The sequence below is a fragment of the Nannospalax galili genome, unplaced genomic scaffold, assembly GCF_000622305.1.
Source record: "Nannospalax galili isolate Female #2095 unplaced genomic scaffold, S.galili_v1.0 scaffold132, whole genome shotgun sequence".
NCBI classification, from domain to species: Eukaryota; Metazoa; Chordata; class Mammalia; order Rodentia; family Spalacidae; genus Nannospalax; species Nannospalax galili.
The window spans coordinates 1,179,212-1,201,080 of NW_008332644.1; the positions used below are offsets into that span (position 1 = coordinate 1,179,212).

At 40.5% G+C, this 21,869-nt stretch overlaps 1 protein-coding gene across 1 annotated transcript in view; it reads left to right on the forward strand.

The window, feature by feature from the left end:
* Window positions 1-21,869, forward strand: part of Itprid1 (ITPR interacting domain containing 1) — a 141,027-nt gene that overhangs the window by 22,239 nt on the left and 96,919 nt on the right. Inside the window, exons 3-9 of the mRNA XM_008827561.1 lie at window positions 2,935-3,114; window positions 3,780-3,782; window positions 4,449-4,494; window positions 4,846-4,889; window positions 16,532-16,583; window positions 18,554-18,640; window positions 20,644-20,846. Coding sequence (XP_008825783.1) covers window positions 2,952-3,114; window positions 3,780-3,782; window positions 4,449-4,494; window positions 4,846-4,889; window positions 16,532-16,583; window positions 18,554-18,640; window positions 20,644-20,846 — 598 coding nt within the window. The 5' untranslated portion in view covers window positions 2,935-2,951. The remainder of the gene's footprint in view (window positions 1-2,934; window positions 3,115-3,779; window positions 3,783-4,448; window positions 4,495-4,845; window positions 4,890-16,531; window positions 16,584-18,553; window positions 18,641-20,643; window positions 20,847-21,869) is intronic.

A 21,869-nucleotide genomic window follows, 5' to 3' on the forward strand; every position in this document is an offset into this window, starting at 1 on the left:
TATATATATATATATATATAGCCATATATATATATGTATATGGCCTATAGAAGATGATTTGTGTCCCCCAGTGTCCTTCAGTGTGGATCCATTCACTGGGCATACCAAGAGTTCCAACCTTGTAAGACACTGTCTTATTGCCACCCCCATCCCCTTCCCAGCAGCCATCAATTGCCAGAACTTCTTTAGATTGGATTGGGATTTCTTACCCACCTCCCCACGTATATGCTGGGATTTTGTCTGGTTTGAGCTTGCATAGAACTTGTGTATGTGGTCACCATGGCTGCCACCTGACAACACCTGCTCTTTTAACCACAGAAAAATCAGTAATGGGACTGGGTGAAGCAGAAGATAAGTGAAGACACTTGCTCCCAGCCCGATGATCTAAATTCAATCCGCAGAACTCAGATGGTGGAAGAAGAAACTGATTCCAATGACCATACTTGCCCCATGTTGCACGAGCACACACACACACACACACACACACACACACACACACACACACACTGAATAAAGGCAAAAGGAAAGTTTCAAAAAAGAATCACCGTGCTGCCTAAGCAGGAAGCTCCATTCCCAAGTGATCAAGCAATTATTTCAATTATTTTCTCTGGCCCAAATGCTTCCCTGGAACCTATGCGGGAACCCCAGAACAAATACTCTCTTCTCTCAGTACCAACTTGTTTGTAAAAGTAACCTGTTTACACAAACATGGAAATCATAACGCTAGAGGGTATGCATGTTTGACTGTGATTGCTTTATACATCAAAGCACCATGTTTTATGACCATGGTGTAGGGCAGAGGCAGTTTGGATGAAGTTGCTTAAGTTGAAGAAAATATGAAAGTCTTTCAAAGCAATCAAGTATTTTCTCATTTTGATTGTCTTTAGCATTTTGAAAAACTTGAGAACATTTTTGTACGTTTGTGTTTTCTTTGTTCAGTACAAAAAAGAATCAGAAAGCTTGCACGGAGGAAAACTGTGTCACACACACACACACACACACAAAAACAAGGCCCCTCACATCATGTCACCCCTTGCTGACCTCAGCTGGAGGGACAGTTCTGCATAGTGTAGACATGTTGCATGATCCTTTATTGAGCAAGACATCTCATAGAGATCTTTGAGCAGAGTTCTGGAATTTTCTTCTTCGTGAAATTTTGTCCTCTCTAACTTGGTGCTCTGATTCTCACTCCTACACGGCAGGGTCAAAGACTTTCTTTTCATCTGAAAGAGCCAAACCTGTGCAAATTTAAATAGCTAAAATTGTAATGTAGTTCTTAAAGGCAATTTTGTCTAGTGTTTATGAATTCTAGTATACTAAGTAATTGTATAGCGATTAAAAACATAATCTAATCTGTATTATTTTTGTCTTATCACCAAATTTTTATAATTTTCTGCAGAGGATATCCTAAAGTTAGCATCCTAAAGTGTCCACTTTTTGCCTTTATTTTTAACTATCTGAAATTTCTTAGTTTTTACATTGTGTGTGTGTGTGTGTGTGTGTGTGTGTGTGTGTGTGTGTGAGACAGAATCTCCCTATAGCCCTGGCTAGCCTGGAACTCATTCTACGGACCAGGCTGGCCTCAATTTCAGAGAGATCTACCTGCCTCTGCCTGTCAAGCACTAAGATTAAAGGTCTGCCCTACCACACCTAGCAGGTTTTGCATTTTATATATAAAACTAATAGTCATCATAATTATCAGTAATCTTTATAGTCCAAAGGTACCAATAAATGTGAACTATAACTGAATGATGCACTTTAAAATGTATAAAGCATCTCAGAGCCTGAAACTGACAGTAACACCTGGAATATTCACTTATACTTGAAAGAGAATGTCCAGATATTTACAGCCACTGAGAATGGTTTGCCTTTTCAAACACTGATTACAAACAGTGACTTACATGCCACACATGATTAGTGATGGTTTAGTCAGAAGGCGATTGTGAACCTTAGCTCTAGTTTTTTACATGTTGCTTTCATGTACTCAGAGTTCAAAGACTAATATAAGTCAGATCATGGCCCTTGTTCTCAAAGTGCATATAGGTAGTTTGGGGAGACTGGACGATTTATATCGCTGTTCTAAGATCCTGTCTTTGATCTTTGAGTTTTGTAAAGAAAAGAATAAAGGTCAAATATGCTGATAAGGGCAGCTGATATTCCTTGCACCAAGTATAAATAATTTGTTAATACCCTGATTTTCCCACCACACTATGGATAGAGAGTAAATCAATGGGACTGTGTTTGGAATTCAGTGCTGTGCCTGCATTTGAATCACAGCTTGCTCTATGGTTTTAGAATCACAAGTCCAGGTTCTCAAACTTACTACAATATATGACAATTGTATTACTGCTTTGACTGATGACTTTTATAACAGAGGTATAAAATTCAAGATACAGCCCAGTACATAAGTACTCTAGTAAGGTTAATAATTTATACAATTCAATACAATATATCACCAATTAAAAAATATTAAGAGATGTGGAGAAGTTGTGTAAATTATACAAGGTCACACAACAAGTTGCATAGATGAGACTTGACCAAATTAATCTCCTGTCAAGCCAATATTTTGAGTCTCTAAAATTTATTTTTGGAGATGTAACTATAGGTTAAATTTGAAGGCTATGTATTGCCTGTCTAAGTTCAATCGCTTTATTGTCTATCTGCATCTCAGACCACAATATTGCATCCTTCAGAGTGTGGCCTTGTGACTGGCAAGGCCAAGTTAATCCCTGGGATCTGGCTATCCATGGTAAGGAAGCCCTTTTGCCAAAATGAGCAGGAATTCTGCTCAGATGGGTGAGCCAGGCTCAGGTGAGATGGTGACGTGTGTGGTTCAGATGTCTCTAAGCATCCTGGTCTTCTTCCTATGACTGAGCCAAGCCTCGGGGCTGAGCTCACTGTGGCTGATTTGTTTGCCTCTGTGGTTTCATTTAGGTTGTAAAATTACTCTTATGATGACAGAGAAGTTACAAGGATTTGACAGCTCCCAGGAAGACCTAGAAAAGAGAAAGAGAGAGATCTTGAGGCGTACCAAGAGGGCATGGGTGCCTCTGGATGAGCAGCTGCTTCCTGGCTCTGAGGAGGAAAGCCAGACAGTCACTAACCATGTGCAGGGTAAGAAGGGTCCTTCAGGTATTGGGAAAATGTCCCACTGTGATGAAGAGGGATGAGAGGCTTCCAACTGAAGGCAAGTGACTTCCAAGGACTTGGACATGGCATTAAATGAACTAGTCTCCCTGGTATGGTGCCAGAAAGGTCTATGAAAGGGACACATCTGACTTCCTACAGACCCTCTCAACAGAAATATATCAACTAAGGAATAAGCACTCCTTCCTTTCCATTCCAACATCTCATCCTAAGTCCTAGTGCACCCAAGTTTTGCATTCAGGCCAGAGCCATGATATCTCTCTCTCTCTCTCTCTCTCTCTCTCTCTCTCTCTCTCTCTCTCTCTCTCTCCTCACCAATTTGGCTATAAGCCTGACCCAAATGCACTTTACCCACCAAGCTATCTTCCCAGGACCCCATGAAACTTCTTTCAGAACATCACTTTGTTGAAAGATTCCTAAGGGTCTTATGTGAGACATTTACAATCATTTTAATAAAGGGTAATAAATAAGAAAATATCCCCATTCTATCCATTCATTGTACCCCAAATGAAGAATGGCCAGCATCTCCCAGGCACACTTTCTTTTTCTGGTTCCTCTGATACCTTATATGGAGACGATTCAGGTACCTATGATTTAGTAGGAAAAACCCAAAGACTATCAACTCAGGGTAGATAGTAGCCAGCAGGAATGGGAACAGGAATCTCACAGGAAGTGCTGTTGCCTTTATATCCTTTCCTTTTCCCTGTTGACTACTTTTGAGCCAGTACTAAAGACCCACCTTAAAAGGCTGCTGCCTTTTTAACACAAGGTGCCTTTGGCAATCCTAGGTCTCTAGTGCAATTTGTCCCTGGAATGAATGCAAATCTGGTTTCTAACCTGGCAGAGAACTCCTTGCAAATAAACATTGCTGGCTAGCTGCCTTAGGTAAATGTCGGGGATTCAATAAGGAGAGGCTCTGTGGTGATTTAGACCCAACAGGAGAAAGACAAAATCTCATATGCTTTTCTGTCCATTGCATTCTCACCAGGTAATTTTACAATCACTCTAACATGTCTCGAACTTCGTTGATTTATTTTGCTTTTCCTTAACATCTTTTTTCTTAAGTTACAATCTTTTGGCAAGTTCACCATTCATTCTCTGAAGAGGCTGATTATGGAAAACAGAAGGTTGTGCCTACAGGGGAAAAAATGAATATGCTTACAGAAACACGTGATTATCTATGTAGGAAATGGAGTTATTGAGTATGGTTGATGATAGATTGATGTCACTGTAGCTGGTTATGCTTTGACTAACAGATCCGTGTTGTGTTTTGTTTTCTTTTGGTTTTTCATTTATTGAAGATTCCAAACAGGAAAGTATCCAGCAGTGGCTAGACTCTGGATTCTTGTAAGTGGTTCTTTGTGCCTTATATATATTTCTTTTGCAAGGCTTCATTAAAATAATGTGTGTAACCCTCCCTGGGATGGGCTCTCAGCCATGGCCTCCAGGGTGGGATGGGTAGGGCCTTTCATATTAACTGGGTACTTGAAAGATTACTCTATTACTGCAATATCTGTAAGTCAATTTACAAGTGAAAAATAGAATATTTGGCTCCCTGGCCATGCATTCATTTCTAAAACTTCTTTCAATAAAATCTAACTCTAAATTTTCTGCTCATCAGTGTAATTAAGAAAGCAATTAAGTAATAATTTATTTACACACATTGTTGGGCTTACAATGCTTTTGTTTCTTTTGTAGTGTCTCTGTAAATGAAAACTTTCAGCAGGTCATCAACCACACTGGTAAGGCAGAAGAACCCAGAGCAGCTATGCTTTGTAGAACTGAGTAGATGTGTGTGGGGAAAAATGTCTGTGTGTCTAGATCCTCCTCAAGGGAGACTTACTAGAGGCTCCGAGAAATACATTAACCTTCACCTTTGAATTATAAGACTGGAACTCAGAAAGTGTACGCTCACCCCAGCAGCAGGTTAGGGCTGAAACCACAGTCCTTGCTACCATCAAACACTGAGACTGAAGTAAGAAACTTTTTAATTCTATGGAGATATTTGCAAGGACATAATTATGGAAATGAAATAGTTTAATTCTTCATAATTCTAAACCTATTTTCTCTCTATTGTCTTATGCCAAAATTATGCCTCCTTTCTCTCATCATATATTTATTCTAGAAAAAGGCAAATGACTAAATCTTAAAGCAAACAGCACAAATATTTCTGAGACAGACAATATATCACACTCATTTCACCAGATCTGATAAGAACATTATTAAAAAGTAAGTGCAGCTCTCATTGATTCCATCTTCAGTAGATGAAACTATCAGACTTCCTAGAATCTAGGATTTATCAATTATGAAGTATGCTGTAAGCAAGTATCACTCAGATGGATAAAATAAAAGCTAGTGATTATATATGAAAGACAGCATTAACTCTGACCCTCATTCTGAACTAGGTGTTAAAATGAAAATAATCATGTTTTAGAAGTTATTGAACGTCAAAAAGAATATGTGTAAGAATAAATAAAACGTAGGAATCTAATGATTGGAGGGAAAATTATTAGTCTAGTAGTAAGTTACCTTGCTAGTCTTAAATATTTCACTTCCTCCACTGCCTTCTTAAATTAAAATTGACAACAGCTTGCAGAACAATTTAAACTAGGGCATTTTTGCTTTAAAAACTTAAACTAAGTGTATCGTTGAAATTTCCTCTTCCACTAAATTGCTTTATTTTGTCAATTTATTTTTTATTCTTTGGCACGGTCATCACGTACATAATGAAATGAGTCCTTCTTACCCCGTTACCGTCTGTCACCCTTTTCTCCTGCTGGTATTCTAATTCTTCTCAACAAGTCCCCTACCCTCTCATGTCCTTTGTCATATGTAACCCTGAGGTTGCTTGCATGAATGGGAGGTTATTTACAGGAGTATGGGAAATGCATCAGTGGTTACAGCACTGAAGAAAGTGATACCCATTACTTAGGCATCATTAACTGTCAATAATCTCTCAGGGAGGGATGCGGCCTCATGAGTCCCTCCTCCATTCATGATGAGACACTGAGAGGCCCAGCCTTGTGCAGTGACTTCATGAACACAAGCCTGTCACTCCCAGAGGCTTCTTTTTGCAACACACCTCTCCATACTCCATTCCTAGATGGGCTCTGAGCCTCAGAGAAGGTGATGTAGATGGACCATGTGGGCCAGGCATTCCAGCATACTTTATTCTAGACACCTTGAGCATTTCTGCATTTCTGTATTGAGCACTATGCTGCAGTAAGAACCTTCTCTGATGAAGACTAAGAATAGCGTTAGTCAATGGATTTAATAAGCAAGAAGGTAGTTTGACCTCGTGCCCACTAAAACAGCTTTATTTTTTTATTTTTTGGTCTTTTTGAGTCAGTGTCTCCCTGTAGCCCCAGCTGTCCTGAAACTCATTATGTAGACCAGGCTGGCCTTGAACTCACATTTTAACGTAAAGTTTCCATTACGTCAATATGTCTAAAGACTTGTTTCTAATAAATTGAATTTGATGACCTCTCTATTCACATTATTTTAGGCTCCAGAAAGAGACAAAAACATAGAGGTGCCTTTCACGGCTCCCTCTCCTTGACTCTTGCCCAGGTCGTGGTAAAAGTCCAACACTGGTCCCTGGGTCTTCAGTAACTGTATTAAACACCTCACCTCTCAAAAACTTACAGTCCATGGTCTCTTCTCCTCAGAGCCAAGTTGGTGAAACACAAAGGCACAGGCAAGAGGGGTCTCAGTGGGCCTCTGATCTCAGAGGCATACAACTTGGATTTGGCAGCGCCTTCACCTTCAACAAGTCTTTTAATAATAACAGAAGAGCGTCTTGCAAGTTTAATTGAACTTTGCTTTTTCAAGATGCTTTTTCTTAGATCATATTTTAAACTCGGTAACCTGTGTGAAGCACAGCTGGTTCTTATTTTTGTTTTGCAGGCGAAGAATCTGAGTGCTGTGATTTTTGTCACAAGTGGTTAGAGGCAGGTAGGAAACAGGAGTCCCAGCCTTTCATGAGCCTATATGTACACAAACATCGGCCACAATGCAAGAGATGCACTGAGCTTAGGGAAGTCCAGAGCACACTGGGAAGTGTGGGCACTAGGATGGTCTCCAAATGGTCAATGGTCTCAGCAGGAGTGTCAGGAAGAAAAACTCTCCCACAAGGGATTAAAAAAAAAGTAGTAACTTCTGAGAAATGGTCCTGTTATAAAACTCTTCAAATCCTTACAGTGTACAGAATGAAGGCAATCACAGTTACCCTGTATTTACAAACTCAGCTTAATGCAGAAAGTTATATCGCAGAGTTATAAAAGCTTCAAGTCTAGACCAAAGTGCCAGAAAACCATTCTACTGCCTGGGAATTGTTCCCTTGTCTTCCTAGCAAGGGGCTTCCGGGATAGATGGTTCACAAGTCATTCCCTTCATGGAGAGCTTCAGCAGAGGCTGGACCCTGATGGGAATGATTGGTTGCTGAGGTGGATTGACAGGCGATACCTTCCCAGGCATTCCAGGAGCTGTGGACAGAGCCTGGGCTTCCCACCTGGGACCTTTCCTCTTGGGACTTTGAAATTTCTTTAAAACATTGTTTATCCAAGCTTACTTGATGATAGAACTTATTTGGACTTCATTTTAAACTATACCAGACACTTTCCCTCCTCTCTTCTTTCCATGTTAATTTTAATAATAGCAAAAGGTTAGGCAGCTATCCAGCCTTGCTGTTTTGTATATCAAGAGCAACTTAAAGACTTCTCTTGCCTCCTGCCCCATTTTCTGACAAATTTTAGGGTATTGCAACCAAGAACTCTGAAGACCTCCTTTAAGTGTCTCCAGGACATTGTCTGCTAAAGACACTTGGTGACTTACAGGCAAGAACCTCTTAGGCAGCCTTCCATTTCTCTCTCTATTCCCTCTCTAGGAACCACCACTGCTGAGTACAGATATACTCTTATTAGTCACTAAGCACAAGCACATAAATTTGACTATTTGGGTTCACTCCACCCCACACCAAGACACCCAGAGCCTCTTTGAGGATACAGTGCTAGGGGACCATGCTGTGATGTTACAATCCATCTTCCCAGACTTGTGACTCTTTATCTTAGATTCCGTACCAAAGCTGACTATATAAAAATCCTATAGACATGTCAGTTTGTGGTAGATTCATTGCCACCACCAGAGGACAAATGAAATACCAGTACTAGATGACTGTGAAAGTATGCTGTCATTGTAATCTAAAGATAACACACTCAGGATCAGCACGTGGTTCCACAGATAGTTTAACACAATTGATACATGACTGACAGCACAGGCAAGCATCACTGCGTGTGAAAAAAGAAGTTTTCTATAGCAGAAAAATAGTTTCTCAGACAGATGTTTGGTGATAGTTACTACCTGAGGGGCAGTTGTCTTCTATAATGTTTAGACTTTTCTTTTCTGCAGTCCTAGAGCTTGAACCCAAGGCCCTGTGCATGTTAAACAACATCATACCACTGAGTTATACCCCAGACCCTGGCTTCTGAGATAGGAACTTGCTATGTAGACCCAAACTGGCCATGAACTCACAGTCTTCATTCCTCTACTTTCTGAATGCTAAGATTATAGACATGTGCCAAACCTCAGACAGGCTCCAGAGGGGTAAATTTGTATCTTTACAGAAGAAAGATATGTGTTATCATAAGAACTTATAAAATCAAATTCTAAGTTTGGTGGTCTCTATCCTAAGAAAAGGTCAGAGTAAATCCAGTTAATGTTCTTTCAAAGCCTGTGAGGAGAACGCATTTAGAGCAAAAGACTGTTCTCACAGCTTCTTAAAATGTGGCAATGACTCCATCTGAGGTCACGTAGCTGAACGTGGGGGAGATCACAATAAGTTGACAGCAATAAAAAATTTCTGAATATGAACTGAATAAAACTTAATGCAAAATCAAATATGCAATGCGTCTGGGGTGTTCCTGGGGATGCTCACTCAGGTTGGGTCACATGACTTCAGCACACCTTGGTTCTGACTGTATCTGTGCCGCATGGGCTGTCACACCACACACACTTCTCTCCCTCCACACAGCAGGAGCTCTGCCTAGACACCTAGTCATAACTGAGACTGTTGCATGTTATTCATTGCTGTGTTTTTTACTGTACAATACAAAGTTTTCTCCTCTCATAGAAAACATAATGAGAAGCAAAACAGTATGAGAAGCAAATGTTTAAATATTTTCCACCATCATTCTTCGGCATGAAAGTGTCAACAGTGCAACTTTGGTCTATATTGTGTTAGAATGTTTGATTGCAAAAATTGCTGTTTGACTTGCTGACTTGAGTTTCATGAAAATTATTTTGAGAATAGGATAGAATGTACAGTAATTTCTGAACTGGTCTTAAACGTATTGCTGCCATTTTGTACTATATATTCCTGTGAAGCCTGTTCTCAGCCTTGATGACTAGAAAAACAAAACATCAACCAATTCTGAAAAATGCTGAAGATGCTGTACACAGTCCACACAATATCAAATATTCAGACAAAACTTAAATCTGCATGTAAAAATAAATAGGCACATCTATCTCATTAGCATGCAAATTTAATTTCATATTTAATAAAGTTTAGAATGTATACTAAGAATTATTTTTTATGACTTACTTTCAATAAATGTTTGATTTGTATGCCTATTTTGTAAACCCAGAGTTGTGTAAAATATCCTCAGGTAAACAGGGATTGTGAAGAAGCCCTGTTCTAGGTGAAGGTACAGAGGAACATATGACTCTTGCTTAGCAATGTCTCTGACTTTTCAGATCACCAGAATTTGAACATAATCTACACCAGCTTCCTTTTAGGGCCCTCTAGTCTCATTTCCTCTTATTACATTCCTGGTTCTTTGTCCTCTTTTCATCCAATGTCTCCTGCTTTAAAATCCTTCTTATTCAGATAGAGCCTTGCCCTTCTCTGAGGCCTGTCCTAAGTCCCATATTTTCCGTGAGGCATCTCCTGGCTTCTACAATGGAGACATACTTTGCCTTATAAACAACAGTAACATCCACCCTGGATCCTACCAAATTGGCCCTTGGCCTGCACTGCCTCAAATTATTAGCGATCTGATCTTTCTCCTTGACAAAATGACAGTCCCAAGTACGGCAGGGATAATCTCTAAATCTGATGGCCCCAAAAGTAGTCAACCAAAGGATCTGAGTAAAACATGAGATGACATTGTCAACTTAGGAAATTTTCTCAGAAGTGAGACAACCTAGCCAATGAAAAAAGAATATTATTTGAGAAACAAGGAAGCAAAGTAATAAGATTGAAGGTAGTTGAAATAGCAAGAGTTTGAACAAAGATAAAGAAACGAGAAGAAAATTATGTGTGTGCAGGCAAGCAGATGGAAGATGATCAGGCTGAAGACAGGGTTTTGTGCTAGGGAGGGAGGTATGCATTTTTTCTTAAATAAGTTTTGTTCAATTACAAATGTCTGAAAATCTACAAAGGGAGAATCAGACTTAATCTTACAGGATGAGGATGATGTACCAGTGTCATCTAAGGGCCAGTTTCAAGGGTATGGCTAGTTGTACCTGAGGCCTTAGATCAGTGGGGATTTAATGTGTCTCTACTTATCTGAAAATAGAGTCATGAACAGCTTCTGATGATGGCTAGAGGTGAGGACCATGGTTACAGTGCTGGAGAGGGGAAGCCAGTGCATTGCTTATTTGAATCTCTGTTATGGAGAGCTGCATGACCTCAAAAGAGAGGACACAATGACAGATTCTAGTGGCCATGCTGATGACCTCTACAGATAGGACAGAGTGACAGACTCTGGAGGCTATGCTGATGACCTCTACAGACAGGACACAGTGAAAGACTGGCAGCCATGCTGATGACCTCTACAGACAGGACATAGTGACAGACTCTGGTGGCCATTCTGATGACCTCTACAGACAGAACACAGTGACACACTCTGGTGGCCATGCTGATAACCTCTACAGTGAGGACACAGTGACAGACTCTGGTGTCCATTCTGATAACCTCTACAGACAGGATATAGTGACAGACTCTGGTGGCCATTCTGATGACCTCTACAGACAGAACACAGTGACAGACTCTGGTGGCCATGCTGATGACCTCTACAGTGAGGACACAGTGATAGATTCTGGTGACCATTCTGGCTCTGGGAACAGGTATTACATTCTGGGCAGAAGTTACTATGGACTTAGACTTATGATAACCGGGCTTGCACTGGGGTCAGCAGTAGAATGAGGAGGAAGAGTCTACATCATTCAGAAAACAAACAGGAGTGGGGTGGGAAGAAGAACAAAGTATTCCAATTAGCTTGAAGGTTTTGAATGTGTGTCAGCCAAAATTTAAGTCTATTTTTCATCAGAATATGGGCTACTAATTTGCCAACTTAGATAAAGACATGGCTGAATGCCTCTGCAAAATATCCTGGTCATGCAAGAGTTAAATGTGCAGAAAACTACAAAATGCTATTATTTCAGAGCTCTGAAAAAAATGTAATTTGATTAGTCTATTGGATGATATTCCAAAGAACCAAATGTCTTCCATGAATCAGTCAGAAATACTTAGGAAAACCAAAATAAAAAATGCTTTCTAAGCCAATAAAGGTGCTAATTAGTGCCTTCTGCATATCTAACTATGTCTTCTCCAGTAATACATTTTTCAGGGTTAAGTGCGGTATCTGCTGCTTCCGATGGCACAAGTCCACCTCACAGTAGGGAGGGTGGCTGGAGACGAGTATCTCGAAGGGAAGCAGAATTGGCATTTTAAACCGTGCAAAGGGACGGATTCAATAGAGTGGGAACTTTGGTTCTCCCTTCAATTTTCCCCAAAGCTAATCCTTAGGACACTTAGGGACTTGACTGACTTTAGCTTTCCCCTTCTCCTGGTGACTTGAATTAAGACTCTACGAAGATGTCATCAAAACCAAACAATTAGAGAATGGCATGTGGAACTGAGGATGACTCGGTGAGCAGGGCTGTGTGGTGTTAGACTCAGATGCGTTGGTGACTTCCACCTGCTGCCTCAGGTAAACCCTAAGCTTGATGCCTGAAGAAGCTTGAGAGCCTCTTGGGTAAGAGAAGCATCTTTTCTATCCTGTTGTGGTATTCCCTGTGCTTCAGATTCTTGCTCTAATCAGAGGTAGCAGACTCAAGTGTGTCTAGGAGCCAGGCAGATAGTCGCTAATGAGGCAGGCAGCATTGAGACTGCAGAAAATTGGGATACAGCTGCCTTCGACAGATCACTGCCCTGAAGACACCTGGGCTGGTGCTGCTGCTGGCTCTTCCAAGTGTAAGGGAAAGTCTCAGAATTTTAATCCCTGTGAGAGCAGGCACACCGTGGGCCATCAGTTTGTGCCTCTCTATTTAAGTTCATCTTGAAACAGGCCAAGGAAACAGAATCTGGCCTTGACCAACCCAAACTCAGGCTCCAGGAAGTTTACCTTTACAAGTTAGAAATTTGAAAAAAAAGAAATGATATTTTCACACTGCCCTCTGCAAGACTCGGAGTGTGTCCACATGCTAGGAAAAGCAACTGCTACTTCTGCAAAACCAAGAAAAACTGTGTGAAAAAAGCATGTGGTCTCCCAGAACCTAGAGGAGTTTGGGAAGGTAAAATGGAAATCAAGCAGTCACACTAGTTAATTCTAATAATTTTAAAGCCAGGTTTATCTTTAAAAGTCGCGTCAGTTTCCTTTGGCTTGATTTTTCTCTAAACTCAGCTTGGCAGCAGAGAGGGCTGTTTGTCTGAATGAATCAGCTGTAGCTAGACCATTACATCATTTCCAAAGATATCAAGAAAAATATCAGGGATCTAGGAGGGCATTCAGTAGCTGTACTTGTGTATACATGAGGATGGGACTGAGGGAAGGCCAGGGATGGGGGATCATATCCTAGTTGGTGATGCTAAGCCTCACAGGATGTGGCTGTATGATGGAGGACTGGAAGTCTCCCCACCCCCACCCCCCCAGCTGGTGTTGAAGTTGTAAGGCTTCCATACCTAATCCCACTGTGATCAAGCCTGGTCCACATCACACATTCCACAGAAAACATGCTACTTTTAGGGACATCATTTTCCCCTGGATGCTCCCCTTGATTTCCTGGTAACCGCAGCACTCCTAACTACCCTGCCAAGCTGAGGGGCACATTCTGTGCAGAGCGGCTCCTAGTCTCTGCAGTCACTGAAATTCATAAAGAAGCCCAGCCCAGGGCAAAGGGCTCCTGACTCCGGGTAACTAGTGTGTTCAGATTGACTGCAATCTCTGCAGGGCTGTGGTCTTTGAAAACTTAGCAAGGCTGAGATAATTTTCCTCATCAGTATCTGATAATGGATCATTTCCTCTCTGGCAATTTGAGCAATTCACTGTGGCCACAGTGCCAGGCCCCTGCCTGGATGGACACATTCATTCACACATTCACAGAAACCCACAGCAAACAATTGGAAAAGACTGAGGCAGTGCAACAGCAGCCACACTAGCAAAGCACTCACTAAATGTCGCAGAATCTTGCAATGTTTTGGTGAGAACTGCTAGGGAAATACCCCAGTTCTTCGGGTGAGCTAACCTGGGCACATAAGGGCTCACTCAGTGAACTGCTGCACAATAATAGAGAGAAGTGGCCCTGACAGAAAAAAACGGAGAACTTGCTTATAATGTTAAGTGAAATTTATTTCACTTTCCATTTGGCAACTCATTATTTAATTCATCAAGACAAGAAGTCCTTATGTAATTGCCTAAAATTATACTGTGCTTAAATCTATGATATGATTAATAAGGTGATAAATTAGCTTTCTTTCATGTGCCAACGTCATTTAGTTGGCTATGATTTTGTGAACTTGAGAAGTTCTGAGACTTGATTTTTTTTCAGTGAGCAAGTATGCTGCAATGGATTAGTGATGCCTGTCTAGGTGAGAGGTCTCTCTATTGACTGTTTACAAACTGTGCTCCCAGAGGTGCCTCCTAGGTGAAAACAGCAACTAAACAGGAACTAAACAGAAGACTACAGTGATACATTTTGTTCACATTACTGGTTTGTGAAGTTTAACTATATATATCCCCAAATTACTGTTTCCTAAAATAGCTGCTCATTAAATTTACAACAAATGCCCTTATTCTGTGACAGTCTCAATCAGATGAAGATTTAAAAAGCCTACCTAGGCTCAGTGAAATAGTGGTGTGATTAATTAGTGATGTCTGCAATGGAATAAGATTGGAAGTATTTGGGCAAGACTCACACAAATCCTCAGTCTGCATTGCATCCTTTCAAATGCATTGATATTGCTCAGCCCACCTGATGGGTGGTGAGGGCTCCATTTGCTTTGAAGGGCGAGCGTAATTGCACATTCTTAACTGGGTTAAGAATCTTCCAGTCTTTATCTTTCTAGATCACTTAGCAAAATAACTAAGCCTTTAAAAATCTGCTTTAAATTATTTCTTAGCAAAAACTTATGGTCCACACATAAAATCCTAGAACTTGGGAAGTGAAAAGAGGATCTTGAGTCCAAGGCCAGCTTGGACTACCACATAAGGAGACCCTGCCTCAAAATAATAGTAATAATAATAAATACCAACAATAGTGATATATGAGTATTTCTATCTCCATTCCTTAAATTTGAAATTTGCAGCCAACTTCACGGATACCTTGAAGTCATTCATTGACTCACTAGATAGACAGTAATTCTTGTTCCAACTGAAACCCTTTATCATTTTCTTCTTTTAAAAAAAAAGACTCATTTTTTACGTATTTGAATATTCGCCCCTGTGTATGTGCATTACATGCATATCTGATATCTGAGGAGGCCAGAAGAGGGCACCTGATTCTCTAGAACTGGAGTTACTGAGGGTTGTGAGTCATTGTGTGAGTGCTAGGAACTGAACCAGAGTCCTCCACAAGAATAGCCACTACTCTTAACCGCCAAGGCGTCTCTCCAGCCCCACATTCTTTCATTTTCAACACTTTCATATGCTTCAGTCAGTCAGGTTTGTTCATACAAAATTTCTCCCATCTGACCATGTCTTGCTTGTGGTGAAAATCTTCACTTTTTTCACAGAAATACAGTTGACAACATCTCTCAGTTCATAAATGCCACTTATGTGACTGGGACAGCCATGAGTGAGAAGCCGGTGGACATTCTGAGAATCTGCCCTTGATCTGACTATTTCCTTTCACAGATGTTGGTGGCATATGTCATGACAAAGTCTGGATACTGCAGTGGCCTCTCTGTGGCCCCTCTGATGTCCAAGAGCTACTCTGTCCCAGCATCATCATTACTAAGCAACTGGACATTCATCTTCCTCATATCACTGTTTTGTCCCAAAGTCTTTCACAGCTTTCCATATCCTGATACATGCATATAAACTCCCCTTTCTGACTTTGAAATAAATTATAAGATACTCTATTGGCAGTGTGGTGTTTAGAAAACACCACAAACTAAACAATGTAATCTTTCTAAGTCTCATTTCTTTCTCCATTAAGTATGAAACAGTGTGTTTATTTCAAGAATTTTCCATGAGAATTTAAAGATTATACATGTAGCAGATTTAGCACAGTCACTCACAGTTGGTACAAGATAAAGTACTATTATTACTCTAATGAATAATAGATGTAATAAATTCCTTAAACCTTTTGCTTTTGACTTTGTGACTGTGGGATCATCACCAAACTTCTGTGCATCTTATTGTCAAACAAAGATAGAACTAGTGTAAAGGCTGTTGGAAAGGTCAGATGGTGCAGATGAACGACAGGGCACAGCCACTGCTGACTGTTCCATGCCTGCCCTGTTCTTCTGCCTCGTGCTCCCAACAGAGCACCCCTAAATGATGGTGATCCTGTCAGAACAGCCCCAGAACCATGGTTCACTCTGGCTACAGACACCACCTTGTTCTTCTTTGACAGCAGTGACCCTTTTCTTTTTTCTAAGTATTTTTATTTGTTATTTTTATTTTATGTGTATGAGTGTATTGACTGCATGTATGTGATTGCACCCATGTTGTGCAATGCTGCAGAGGTCAAAAGAGGGCTTCGGATTCCCCTGGAACTGGAGTTAACGACAGTTCATAGCCACCATGAGGGTGCTGGGAATCGAATCCGGGTCCTCTGCAAGAGCAGTCAGTGCTCTTAACCCGAGCCATCTCTCTAGCCCCAATAGTGCCCCTTTTCATACATCAAATTCTAACCATTCTTCAAAAGTCAAGACAAATGTTATTTCCTCCATGAAACCTTTACTAACTGGCTTCCCTCTACGCCAAGTGTTCACGTGCTTGTCACAGCATTTATCCATTTATTACATTCTGTGCTGTTCACTACAGAGATGCTGTGTCACATACCACACTTGGACTCCCACAGTGGTTCATTTGGAAGTGGGAAAATGTCTTCAGACATAAAAGAAAGTGAAGTTTACATCTACCCTTTTCTGTGCTTTCAGTTCCTTCGCACGAACAAGGAATGGTTCGGATGACTGTGAGAGACTACATGAGGTAGGTGAAGAATCAGCTTCTGCACCCTGATCTTTTACAGCCACATCTTTGATAAATGAAGTAGAAATAAGAAACTCCTTAATCCATGGATCTTGGGATCACATTGAACTTCACTCTCTTAGTCATCATGTCTACAGCATTTTCAGTAACCTTGAGAGAATGAGAGGTCCCTTAAATATCACAAAGGAGTGAGAAAGTTAAGTCAACAAATGCTGATTTGATTAGAACCTCTGCATAAATGGCATTCTACTCCAGCTATTTATAAAAAGGCATACCATTTTCCCTTGGTTAACTTTTAAGTTTTTCTTTTATTTATGATTATGTTCATATGTGTATGACTATGTGCATGTGAGTACAGGAGAGTACAGAAGCCAGAGGTGTCACATCCCTTTGGAGCTGGAGTTACAGGGTGTGGTAAGTCACCCAATGTGGGTGCTAGGAGTCAAACACAGGTCCTCTGCAAGAGCAGTACATGCTCTTAACCACTAAGCCATATCCCCAGCCCCTCATCATACAATTTACTGTCAATATTACAGTTTCAGATGTTGGTGGGAAAGAGTAAGTGTCTTAATAAAGGGGGGGCTAGATTTCAAAATGTGGTCCCCAGAGCAGCGGTATCAGCTGGGATCTTAACAGAACAGCCTACCTCTTTCAGACATACTGAGCTGGAAATTCTTAGGCAGAATTAAGAACAGTGTTCTTACAAATCCTTCAGATAATTCCAAGGCACAATTAAGTTTTAAAATTCTGGGATTTGGCTCTGAGCTCTTGGAGGTTAGGAACTGCTTCCTGATCCTGGGTCATCATTGCATTTTTTCAGAATAATTCATAGTGAAAACCAGATATACATTACTGCCTCCTATTGGTTCATACCTGAGGCACTGTTTTCCATAGCTCATTTCCCGGGGAACTCAAAGAGGAAAATAGGAGCTAGATTCAGTGACTCTTATGTTCCCATGGCACTACTGAAACAAGTATGCATTGTTCTTCTGGATATCAGGCCAGGGCTGCCACTGGCTAGCTCTGCTGAACATTGCAAATTGGATGTGACCCACAGATTTAGAAGGAGAATTGAAATACAAGATAAGGAGGTGAGCCAACAAATCAAAGGATATTTTTGGCCTTTTCTCAAGCTCCTAACAAGCTCTATGGTCATTTAAAACTAGAATTCTTATAAGAATAAGCATGTTCTTTCTAAGCCTTAATGAAAAGAAAAACAAAAAGAGCTGAGTCCAGGTATTCTTATCACAGGACCAAAACAAATACAGCAATCCAAGCACAATAACTTCCACTCTTTGGGAACACTGACATTTACGTAGTATTTTTCAATACATTTTAATTTTACGCCAGCTCTCTATTATACGTGATGGTCCAATATGATCCATGGTATCCTGAGCTATATAAAACAGACCGGTATGTGGTTCAGCCTTCTTTGGAAGGACTGTAAGACGCTTTTCAGTACAGACCTATGGATAGGGTGATGCTCATTTCTCTTTGGTAGTTAAGGACTTTGTTACTATTGCATATGGATGTCCACAAGAGCTCTGGAGACTGTGCTTAGAGACTTAGCCACGTGCTATGTAATTCTTCCTCATTGCGAGAACTGACATGGAGTCGCTTCAGTGGTTGTTCGCTGTACGCCTTTCATCACATAATATTAACTTCTTCCCCAAAGTTGGAGCCAAGCAACTTCTTGAAAGGTTCCCCAATGATTTGCCATCTGTCAAGAATGAGACGTTCTGTCACCTTTATAATAAGCACTAGCGGGTACCTAACACTTAAATTCTCACACCTTCTGTAACACAACACACTCATAAAAAGGGGAGCAGCCCTTCAGATGTGCACCCCCCCTTGCAAGGCTACTGTAGTGTTATTAGAAGTGGGGAGGGGGGTCTAACGGCTCTGGAAGACAGCAAGAGGACCCCGGGGTGATCCAAATAAGCATGCTTCTCTGTTTCCTCCCTTTCTAGATCTCTGCATGAGTTCTCAGAGACCCCTACCCTATCCCGAGGGACTAGTTTCAATTCTTGCCATTCTACCACAAGTGTTCCACAAAGGTATGTAATTTCCAGGCACTTTTCATCCAGATAAAGGATTCTGCTCAACAACTGACTTCATGAAATTATAAATATACACTTGAGAAATGCTTGTTGAATTAATGGATGAGACAATTAACAAAGGATTTCCAAACTCTGATTCTTGAGAAAAATATTAAAAGCAGCAGGGAAATTGGAAAGCGGGTTAAGTGTCTGTCATTGGGAAACAGCCAGTAAACAGTTAGACCATCCACTTAATAGAATTCCATATAGAAATAAGAAGGTAAGAGGTACACACACTGAGCTTATTAGGAATATTGTTGGTTCATATTTTTAAAGAGAGAACGCAAACTGCAGCAACTATTACTATTGATAGGGCAAGCAGGTAAAAATGACAAATCATGTATATACCTACATATAAAAAAATACGGAGAGATATCCATATAGTTGGAAGGGGGTAAAGACTAAGGACAGAGATTTACATGTAATACTTTAAACTTTAAAAAGGTGTATGCATTTTATACATTTCTGGTGTAATTAAATATATTACAAGTTAATGATATTTTCATAATGATATAATAATGTGTTTAAAGACAAATCAATTGATAATCATATTGCTGGTCATGGCACTGTACAGTATTTATTAATTTTTATGTCATGAGCTCCTAATCTCAGAAATTAGAACCTGTCAGATGTTTAAGAACTTTTTGTATAAGTAGGTTGAACAAAAATTCATACAATGTGCAAGGTGGGGCATGCCTTTAATCCCAGCACTCATAGGCAAAGGCAGGTTGATCTCTGTGAGATCGAGGCCATCCTGGTCTACAGAGTAAGTTTCAGGCCAGCTGGGGCTACAAGGAGACCCTGTCTCAACATAGCCAAATTAATTAATTAGTTAACTAATTAAGACAATGAGATCAATAGTTAATGGATTAAGTTTTCCACGTAGAATTTAGATTTCTCTTCAGATTCACTCCTCATTTTAACCTTTTTATATCAGTATATCTATGTCAGTGTAACTGACCCCCAGTGCTCCAGTTCATGTCAATGATTAATTCTGTGAGCGAAGCCATTAGGGCCCCTCAGAAGGGTGCTGGCCTACCTTTTCTTCCTTGGCTGAGTAGAAGACACAACACTAGATCTTCAGGTTACATTAGAAAATGTGAACTTGGAGTTGGTGTCAAGGAAGGGCCTGTATCCTGAGACTGTAGTTACAGATAGCAAAATATCTAAAGTGTCTCAAATAAGCCCACTAGAGTTGCATGGAGAGTAAAGTCAAACAGCAGCCTCAACGAAAGAGCCAGAGAACCTGCTAAAACCTTATGGAAAGCTCCAATTCCCAGAGTCCATGAGATTTAAAAGTTCAAACCCAAGAATTTATTAAGTGAGAAGTAGATTGGTATACATAAAATTTCTAAATAATTGATGCTTAATTTCTGTGCCAAAGCAGACTAGAACAAATTGACAAAAGCATTTCTGGTTTCTCAGCCAAGTCCAAAGGAAAAAAAAAGTACAGATCACATTTTAATCCTACCTAGAAATTTGAAATGATTATTTGGAAGCATTAATCCTATAGTGTGCTTGCAGTAATGTCCGTGACAGATTTGTGTAGCTAAGGATGCCCCAGACTAAAACTTTTAAAAAATGTTCTTCTCTGAGTCCCCCACTCACGGGTTTTTGTTGTCACTTTCTGTTTCCTCTTTTGTCATCAATTATCATTTTGCTGTGGTTGTCAGTACACTGTCTTCCATTCCCCATCTTTCTACCCTGTCCGATTTAACACTTGCCCTGTGGGAAAGGAAAAGCCAGATGGATAAACTCATGCGTTTGTTTGTAAAGTACAAGCAAACATCCCTGGATGGGGTGCCTGACTGTCTTTTAAGTGAGTTATATGAGCTCTGGTGAATGCACCATCTGTCCAAGTTCCCCTTTCACTCAAATTCTGGAAGACTGGGTGAACAGAACAAAATGGTTTATGGATAAGTGAGCTGTTATGGATAAAAATGCTCTTTTATTTGTTTCAGCATTCCTGAATGGTTGGACTTTTGGGAGACAGATCCAGTGGAGATTCTCTTGGATCTGGGGTTTGGTGCTGATGAGCCAGACATCTGTACACAAATCCCAGCCAGATTCCTTGGTTGTGGCTCAGCAGCCAGAGGAATCAACATCCGTGTTTTTCTTGACGCTCAGAAGCAGCGGATGAACACTGAGAATCCTGATTTGTATGGTAAGCAGGAATCTGCGACACTGTATCTCAACAACAGCAAGGTCACAGTACCTGATGGGATGGGCTGGTAGATTGTGTGGTACCAGTCAACCCCTCTGTTTAAGTGGTTTAAAACAGAAAAGATTACCTTTGATCTCTGTTATGTCTGCTGTGGTTTGGTGTGTACCTTTGGAAGCAGGATTGATCTGCTGCATGTCGTCACTGATATTTGCTCTGTCCCAACTCTGATCTGGAACATCACCAGTTGCAATGACAAGAAAAAGTGGAAACAGAAACATATTCAGCAACGGTCTGCTCATATTTCATGGTCAAAACAAGTTGCACGGCTTCCTAACCCAAAAGGAGTGAATGTGTGTGATCACACCATATGCTCAGAGGAGGAACACTTGTGATTCTGTTGCTCTGAATATCTACCTAGCCACATCCCATGAGGCTGACCAATCAGGATCTGACAAAGCTTATCCATGACCCAGAAGGCCCATCAACCAGAATCTCGCAGTTTATCAGGAGGCACTAATTGAAACGTTCACTGCCTTCTCTAGAGACTGCTTACCCTGATGCTGTCTATGCCTTAAGATGTAGGTGATAGTTGGTCATCTGTGATATCTACAGATATATGGATTCACAATACATAATCCTTATAGCTATTGTGTATGTTGCTGAATTTTCCCAGTCTGTGATTAGTGGAATACCTTTCTCTAAGGGTCCTCTTGGAGTATTTGTACAGTATCCAAATAATTTTGGAGAAAGAGGCCTGTAGTTAGACAGGTTTATTTACTACAGGATTGATTCAGTATTCTTAGGCTCCTAGAGGGAACATAGTACATTTTCAAACCCATTTAAATGAGGAGCCCCTCTTGGATCTGCAAAGGGTATCTCCACGGAACACATGACAGAGCTTGAGAAAGTCTAGAAAAATGAAAAAATGCTGTTTCTGAAATAAGTTCCTTTACATAAATAAATTCAAGAAAGGAAAGTCAGTGAAGGCGAAGTGTTTTTCTCAAATAATTATCCAAAACAGAC